The sequence below is a fragment of the Antedon mediterranea genome, chromosome 5 (assembly GCF_964355755.1).
Source record: "Antedon mediterranea chromosome 5, ecAntMedi1.1, whole genome shotgun sequence".
NCBI classification, from domain to species: Eukaryota; Metazoa; Echinodermata; class Crinoidea; order Comatulida; family Antedonidae; genus Antedon; species Antedon mediterranea.
Genome location: NC_092674.1, coordinates 10,598,762 through 10,608,477, shown reverse-complemented (window position 1 = coordinate 10,608,477; position 9,716 = coordinate 10,598,762). Strand labels below are relative to the sequence as shown.

The 9,716-nt window shown below is 33.7% G+C and overlaps 1 protein-coding gene across 1 annotated transcript in view; it reads left to right on the top strand.

The window, feature by feature from the left end:
• The first annotated feature begins 2,582 nt into the window (after window positions 1-2,582).
• The window catches only part of LOC140049675 (uncharacterized), a 36,489-nt gene continuing 29,355 nt past the window's right edge, over window positions 2,583-9,716 (top strand). Inside the window, exons 1-2 of the mRNA XM_072094623.1 lie at window positions 2,583-3,040; window positions 7,886-8,931. Of these exons, the coding sequence (XP_071950724.1) occupies window positions 7,918-8,931 (1,014 nt within the window). The 5' untranslated portion in view covers window positions 2,583-3,040; window positions 7,886-7,917. The remainder of the gene's footprint in view (window positions 3,041-7,885; window positions 8,932-9,716) is intronic.

Sequence of the window (9,716 nt, the reverse complement as noted above, 5' to 3'; positions counted from 1 at the left end):
TCAATTTTATTTTATTCAACAACACAAAGAAAACAAAACAAATATAAAACGCAAGAAAAGACCAAAGAGGTGCTAAACACCTATGCTAGTTGGTCAACCCAGAACAGAGCACAGAAATAAACAAAATAATTACATTCTACAATTAAAGCATCTACAAGAAAGCGACCAACCACAAACATTTTCAATTTTAAATTATTTTTTAAATAAATATTGGGCAGATGACATGGTAATAGATCAATTCAAATAAACATTATTTCTTAAAAATTAAAATTCATTCATTAATTACATAAAATGAATCTTAATTCACTATTATTAGAAACGGTGACTGAATTTTCACAAAAATGGAAACGTTCATTTAATTATTAGAAATCAAATGTTTTAATCACAGGCAAAAGAATACAAAACAAGGAAATGGCGACCGCAGTAGGTGAAAATTATAGATCAGTGTCTGATGTAGGTCTATAACTTATAAAATGTGAAAGGTATACCGTATTCCGACCGTATTGTTTACATCAAATCTACTATGGTTATTTTTATGGTAATGATCGGACTATACCTACCATAAAGTATGCCAGTTCTGTAAATGTAATTGGAAAACCTCACAAGTAATACATTTTTTCATATCTAGAGGGAATTTATTTAATTATCTTAACATTACACCACAAAAAAATGCCCCCCTTGAATAAATGCCTCCTAAAAACTCTCAATGAACACTTGAATACGCCAGGGCGTTTTGTTCATCGACGAAAATGTCCTGTAGGCGAAATGTCATGTCGGCAAAATGCCCTGTCGGTGAAATGCCCTGTCGACAAAACGGGCGGCGTCAACTTTTTCCTGTGATGCAGTGCTGCCCGGGCGCGATTTTTTTTTTCGTACATAAGTTTTGAAACGTCACAAAATAAACATGAATAATTCATCAGTTAAATTTTCTTGTTCCGTGTGCACCCAAAACTTATAGCAACAAGAAGTGATTACACAACTTCGATACGATTCTAGGCCTATCTCCGCTGTGTGGTTGCGGGCATGCGATTTCATAAAAGAATAGCGGCGTTTTTTGTGGATTGTTGAAGATCAGCCTTTAGTTTATAATAGTGTTTTTAATATAATTTATTACTAAAGAATTACGTGTTAAAATTATAGTTTCTATTAATACTATTAATTAGGCCTAATTATTAGTCTCTAAAGCCCATGTTCTAGTAGTCTGTGAGGTTGTGTGTGACGTGTGTGTGTTAGGTATGACACAGAGCTGCAGTCCCACGATCGGGTTTTTTCTTCCGTCTTCCAAAGGGACTTGTATTGATTGATAGGACGTCAGGAGAAGAGTGTTGCAATCCCACAGTCATTTCTTCACTTGGTCACTAATTACCTACTTTTTGAATAGAATGTCATAAGCTTGCAATTTAGGGACAATCTTTGTATATTGTAGGTATTCAAGGATTGACCTTGTCAACCATTGTGTAAATACTTTCTCTGCTCTCTGCTTTGCTATTCTGTTTATTTTTGTCTGTAGATCAGATGCTGTAAATAAAAATAGACAGACAATGTAAATTAACGTCATAGGATAATATATATAATATATAATACGTAGTTTTAGTTGTATGCAATTTAACTAATAAAATCAAATATGATCTATTGCATGTCTACAATCTTTTTATGCCTTCACTATTTATAATATACTGTATATATCCTATTATAGTATATAGTATATAAAATGACAAGTGCAAATATACCTACCAGTTACTCCAAGCTTGACAGCAATCTTATTTAACGCCGCTTTTCGTTTATCTCTGTCCTTATATTCTGGCATCAGAATATTCCATAACACTTCTTCTTCCCGATAATAATCAATTAGTTCTGTAGACAATTTTAATTTTGCCATATCTGAACTGTGCTAAAAGCAAGTGTATTCACTGGTCACCATACCAAGAATGTTAATTGTCCTGTCTGTACTGTACAGTACCCCATGTAGGTCACTAGTAGCCCCAATGCGATTAATAATAATAAATAAACAACCTGTTTATCTATAATTATATATAAATATATAATATATTATGACTTTTAATAACACTTTATAATCTTTGTATTCCATTCAACTCCTAACTAAAGTTATTTCAGGTATCTATAATCAAAAGATATATAGTGAACTATATTATATCTCTCTGCTATATGGCGTGCCAAGCTGTCATTTATTCGGAAATAAAGATATCTTAGTTTAAAACTAAGATATCTTAGTTTAAAACTAAGATATCTCTATTAATAGAGATATCTCTATTAAAAACTAAGATATCTCTATTTAAAACTAAGATATCTTAGTTTTTAATAGAGATATCTCTATTAATAGAGATATCTTAGTTTTTAATAGAGATATCTCTATTAATAGAGATATCTCTATTAACTAAGATATCTCTATTAAAAACTAAGATATCTCTATTTAAAACTAAGATATCTTAGTTTTTAATAGAGATATCTCTATTAATAGAGATATCTACAATATTCAGATGTTGATCCCTACCAAGCCAAATTCCTGCCCATCTGATTGGCTATTGGTGTAAAAAACTGGTGTCAGTTTCATTAATAATAGGACATGCACTAAAACTTATAAGTCACTATTTTCTCTCTTTTATACACAAGAGAGCAGTAATAAAATAGATTTGACCCTAATAAAGTATGTTGTTGGTATGGTGACCCTAAAGGTAACTGGAAACAGGCACTTTCCATCAATCAATACAGTGTCCCTTTGGAAAACGGAAGAAAAAACCCGATCGTGGGATTTAATAAGTCAGCAAAAAAAAAACAGACGTTGCGAGGTTCAGAAAGTAAAAAATGATTTACTCCAGCTAGCTAGCAGTACAGTTAATTCACTTGATCGTCGTCGATAGACCTGCTGTCTGGCCATCTTGCGGAATTGGTTCACTTTGGTATAGTTACCTCGAGCGAAATATTTGAGAAAAGGTGTTGATTTGAAAGGCATTTTTTGTTGTCAAAAGGGTACTTTATCGGTGGCTAAATTATGTAAACGTGTTACTAACGGCCCAACATGGTATGTTGTGAGTATGAGAACAAATTAACAATTATTGGCTTGGACAAAGTGAGATGTTGTTTCGGCCCACAAAGAAAGTGGGTCGTTTCGCCCCAAAAGTGGGCAGAATAGTCCCGCGAAAAGTGGGCCGGCCGAATCGTCCCGGATTCGTATTACATAGGCTAGAAAGAGGTTATCATTTCCAAGACTAGCAGATTACTGCTTTCTGCTGGTAGACCTAACTAGGCATTGTTTGTAATAGTTATTAGGACCAAACTGTACCTGTACCAGTTAGTGCTGATATTGGTTCCATTTATATGTTCGATTGTTTTGGTAGGAATGAATTTAGGTAGTTACCTAGACTTGTACTAAGTCTGTAATCATTGTCTTTTTTTTTTATTTATTTTTTTTTATATTAATTTGTCAAACATGTATAGAAATCAATCGATTTTCGTTGAATCTGGCTGGAGATCATCTTTGGACACAATGTGACCCAGAAAAGGTACCTCGCTAACTTCGAACTTTGACTTTGTTCTGTTTAAAGATGTATTGTCCCTTGAAACACAAAAAATTAAGGTCAAAATATTCTAAATTTAAATTGGCCATATTAAAGTAATACGTATTAAAGTTATTCACTTTAAGTTGAAAATTCGAACCAAAAACAACAAGTTTACGTAATTAACAGGTAAATTAATTTGATTACATTTTGTGAAAAGAAATTTAAAGTTAATGGGAATTTTAAAATGCATTTGAGTGTACTGTACACACAGGAGAGACACCATATGAAAGTGAACATTGTGGAAAGAAATTTAAAGAAAATGGGAACTTGAAAAAGCACTTGAGAGTAATGTATGCATACTGTACACACAGGAGAGACACCATATGAAAGTGAACATTGTGGAAAGAAATTTAAACATAATTAGTGTTTTAAAAAGCACTTGAGAGTACATACAGGAGAGAAACCTTATCAATGTGAACATTGTGGAAAGAAATTTAAATAAAATGGGAGTTTGAAAAGGCGTAGTAAGAGTACATACAGGAGAGACACCATATGAATGTGAACATTATGAGAAGAAATTTAACCAAATTGGGCATTTAAAAACACATTTGAACATACATACATGAGAGATACCTTATGAATGTGGAAATAAATATAAAGGAAGTGGGCAATTAAAAAGTCATTTGAGAATGCATACTGTATGTACTACTGATTAATACCTTCCTTCCACCACCAGTTATAATATATTTTTGAATTAATACATATTGTATATTTTTTTTGTCTAACTACCATTAAGGCCACTAATATAATATTCCCCTTGGTGCATAAAAATAATATACTTTAAATTGTCAATAGAACAATACAGGGTTTGGCGGGAGGTGTCTAGAAAACTAAGACCTAAGATATCTTAAGTCTTTGCATTGCAAAAAAAAAAAAAAAAAAGTGAATAAATAAAAAGGCAATATGTTGTTTATGACTGTGAAACAGTTTTTTTAGTTTTTAATCTTGACAAAATCAAAGGCTGATAATTTTTCATGTTTTTTTTAGGGGGCAGAAGGGCCCAATAACAATAACATCTTTAAGTTTTGTTAATGTCTTACCTGTAGATTTTATCAAGGTAGTTGCTGCTTAAAATTAAAGACACTAAACTAAAAAGAATGCATAAAAACATTAAACCAGGTCATTTCTTGTCTTAAATGTGCGTTCAAAGGTTAATTACAGAAAAAAAAAAGAAAACAATGCACTACCTAAGTAGCTCGAGTCGAAAGTTCTCTCGTAGATGTTTCTAGCCAAGCTTAATTAGGCTTACCGTAGTTTTGTAGGCCTAGCTGGTAAAAAGTGGTAACGTACATCGTACGCTAGCTATAGGCGTAGCCTGACGTTGTCTCATAGCTTAATTAATTGTCTTTCATTTTCGGGCAGAATCAGTTAATACAAATTGGTATTTTCGCTTTTATTTGTTTATCCTTTCACATGATGATCAAATTGGGTGCATCACATCACAATATGAAAATATCAATCCGCGCGCGATGCTTGTTTGGTTTTAAATTAAAAAAAATTTATAGAAAGTGGAAAGTTGAAAAACACACAGGAGACACCATATGAATGTAAATTGGGCATTTAAAAACATTTGAAAATACATACAGGAGAGACACCTTATGAATGTGAATATTGTACTCTAATAGTAACCCCCCTTTTAATAGTAATAAATTACCCACCCTAAACAAGAAATATTTCTTACAAAAAACGCTGCTCGACATTTTAAAATTAATCATTGTTCTTTTAATTAATAATTTATGATTAATTATTAAAAAGATGTCCTTTAATCGCAAAGATACATACAAATCACAGATTCTTTAATTATGAATCACATGCCCATTTTTTCACTAGTTAATTGTATACACAGCATTTGAAAAAAGACATGTGTACCTTTCCTACAATGTATTATTTGCCAACAAATATTAATCTAATTCAAAAAGGGCATTTAAAAATGGTAATTTTGAACTTTAATGTGCTGTGGCCTGTTTGTGTGTGACCTCAACCTGAAATGTAGGCATGCAACTGAATACCCTCTAGAGACAACAAATTCTTCCACAATTTGTTGATTCGCGTCAACCAATCAAAGGGCAAGAATCCAAAATCGTTCAACCGTGACCCCTCATAGACTCTCTTTACCCAGATGTCTTTTGGGTCCAAAAGCTGGGACCTATAAATTATAGTTGAGTTTGCAAATTTGCCAAACTGTCGGCCTTAGATACTAAAGCTACCGCTATGAAACAGCTTATTAATGAATATATCCTCATGGGACATGGCTTGGCCTCAGGGCCTGTTCAGACCTACGGAGTTATGCTTTCGTATTGTATGCGGCGTACAAGTCCATAGGTCTGAACCAGGAAAAGATAAGTGGAAGCCACCTCGTACGACACTGATATTTCGTATGCTACGAAAGCTCAAGGTATGAGTTTAGTGGACGTCGCTTACAATACGAAAGTCACGCATCGATGAATATGACCTAGGTTAGATATCTAGCCAATCAAATTACAATATTCGCCACATCACATCGTGACATGTGCTCCTCATCGTATAGCCAAGCTGATCCATTTGTTGTGATCGGTGAACGTGCGAAAAAATCATACCTTTTGTTGTTACACTATACAGTATTATTACTGTATTATTATATTAATTAATTTAAAATGTCATCAAAGCGCGCGCATTGGCGAGAAACCGCAGTAAAATACCTTATTTCATTGTGGGGAAGCCCTGAGTTCAGAGATCGGTTGGAAGTGAAAAACTGGCGTAAAAGCACCGGCGGCAACAAGATGTCTGTGTTCAACGACATGGCGGACACGTTAGCAGATGGGCCATCCTCATAAAGAAGGATTTAATATCCAAACGAAATTGAAGGGGTCGTCGTATAAAGCGGCGAAAGAAAGTAAATAAATCTGGAGCCGGTGCAAGTACGGGATTTGAACATTTTTCTGCCATAAATAATATTTTAGGTCAATATAAAAAAATATAAACCCAAACCCCAAAACGATCGGCTGGTTGGTATGCCTGACAACCAATCGATAATGCCGAGCTCAAGTGTTCGGTCTAGGCCTGTAACTCCTAAACCAACCACTACTACTTTTAATAACAACGAAGGTAGGTCTATGCGTACGTTAGAGTTTGGTTAATCGCCAGCGAGTGACATCATATCAGTTTGTAACGCAACTTCGTTGCAATGAATCTGAACACTTTGCTCTTACGACGCTCATTAAAATATGACCTTGGCTGTGATACGAAAGCATAACTCCGTAGGTCTGAACATACCCTTAGATACTAAAGCTACCGCTATGAAACAGCTTATTAATGAATATATTCTCATGGGACATAGCTGGCTAGAGCCGCAGCGCAAAAACAATCAAAGAATAATAACCCAGGGTTACAAATTTAAAAGATTCGCGGTAATGCACTTACCTCGATATTGCCTGTACCATTATGTCTGTGGATATTTGTTTCTCAGTCATTTCGCGACAACTGTTGTTACTTTTTTGTTTCTAATTCACGCACGCTGTCTGGTATTTCTATGTTTGATGATGAAGAGAAACGTGAAGACAGCCGTATTTCTTGCATGACAGGATTCATTTGAAAAGAATTAATTTATTTATTTATTCAAGATCCAACAGTGTAAAGAAAAACCACCAAAACAGGATCGCCATAAAATATACATTAGATTTACATAAACAAGGAACAAACAGATTTATATAAATTATTAAAAATGATATTAAAAGCAGAAGTATTACAACTAAAAACATCGATGTAAGGAAACATTTGAACTATAGACTATTATATGAATGAGCAACCCAACAAAATATACCGTTTTTCATACATTAACACGAGAAAACTGCACTTTTAAAAGATTATTAATACGAAGTTTACGCACAGGGACAAAAAAATGAAATTGAGAGACAAATTTACAATGAAACTTTGAATTTAGGCATTTAAAAAGAAAAATCATGTCGGTTCGTGTGCTGGTGTTGAGAGAACCGGCTGCTGAGCCGAGGAACTTTATGAATTTAGTATGAATCAAATCGATTCTTGTGGCATGAATTTGGAATATTGAGTTGTAGATAACAGAACAGATGTCTAAGGATGGAGTAATTAATGAGGTATAAAGGGCAAATTTAGCTGGAGGTGAAAGATATTTGCAATGTCCCCACCCCCTTCCCTTTTCTTTTTAAGTTGCAAAAGTAACTTCGAAAAGAAGCCCATCTTAAAAAGCTACCTAAGAGCTCTAACAAAAGAAGCCCATGAGCTTCTTTTCAAGGTTACTACTACGGTATTAATCTATAGGGGTAATATCTCATTGCTTTATTGCTTTATAGTTTTCTAAGAATGGACGAAAAAAACCAACATCATGAAGTATAAATGTGAACATTGTGGAGATAAATTTGAATTCAGTGATTTGAAGGTGCATTTAGGAATACATACACAGACAGACGAGTTAAAGTGTGAACACTACCAAGAGACGATATTATATGAATATTTTAAAACGCATTTAGTGAGAATAGACAAAGAAACCCCAAGAAATGAAATTGAACATTGTGGGAAGAACTTAAAAACAAACACAGGAGAAACAGTTTATGAATGTGCACATTGTGGGAAGAGATTTAAAGAAAGTGGGCATTTGAAAGATCATTTGAAAGTACATACAGGACCTTATGAATGTGAACATTGTGGAAAGAAATTTAAACGAAATGGGAATTTGAAGATGCATTTGAAAATACATACAGGAGAGACACCTTATGAATGTGAACATTGTGGGATGAAATTTAATAAAAGTGGGAGTTTGAAGATGCACTTGAGAGTACACACAGGAGAGATACCATATGAATGTGAAAATTGTGGGAAGAAATTTAAACGAAATGAGAATTTCAAAAGACATTTGAGAATACATACAGGAGAGACACCATATCAATGTGAACATTGTGGGAAGAAATTTAAACGAAATTGGAATTTGAAGATGCATTTGAGAGTACACACAGGAGAGACACCTTTTGAATGTGAACATTGTGGAAAGAAATTTAAACGGAATAGCGATTTGAAAACGCACTTAAGAATACACACAGGAGAGACACCTTATCAATGTGAACATTGTGGAAAGAAATTTAACCAAAATGGGAGTTTGAAGATACACATGAGAGTACACACAGGTGAGACACCTTATGAATGTGAACATTGTGGGAAGAAATTTAAACGGAATAGCGATTTGAGAAGGCACTTGAGAGTACACACAGGAGAGAAACCATATGAATGTGAACATTGTGGGAAGAAATTTAAACATAATTGGAATTTTAAAATGCATTTGAGAGTACACACACAGGAGAGACACCATATGAATGTGAACATTGTGGCAAAAAATGTAAAGAAAGTGGAAATTTGAAAAACCACTTGAGAATACACACAGGAGAAACACCATATGAATGTGAACATTGTGGAGAGAAATTTAAACATAATTGGAATTTTAAAATGCATTTGAGAGTACACACAAAGGAGAGACACCATATGAATGTGAACATTGTGGCAAAAAATGTAAAGAAAGTGGAAATCTGAAAAACCACTTGAGAATACACACAGGAGAAACACCATATGAATGTGAACATTGTGGAAAGAAATTTAAACAAAATTGCCATTTGAAAACACATATAAGAATAAAACAGGAGAGACACCATATGAATAATGTGAACATTGTGGCAAAAAATGTAAAGAAAGTGGAAATTTGAAGACGCACTTGAGAGTATACACAGGAGAGACACCTTATGAATGTGAACATTTTGGTAAGGAATTTAAAGAAAGTTGGGAGTTTGAAGAAGCAATTGAGAGTACACACACAGGAAAGATATTATGAATGTGTAAACATTGTGGAAAGAAATTGAAACAAAATGGCCATTTGAAAACACAGATAGATTACAGTTACACACAGGAGAATCTAAATTATGAATAGTGGGAGAAAATTTAAAAAGAAAGTGGGAATTTGAAAAAGCATGTTTTCAACAACTAATGTAGGAAACGGCAGCAGGCATGGGCTAAACAGGCTTTATTGTTGATCAATTCAGAGCTGTTGTTTAGTTCAACACAGGTGTTTTGCAATAATTATTACAATAATGTTATGCCAACATCTATGACAAATGTATAGTTTGATTAATTATTCTACTA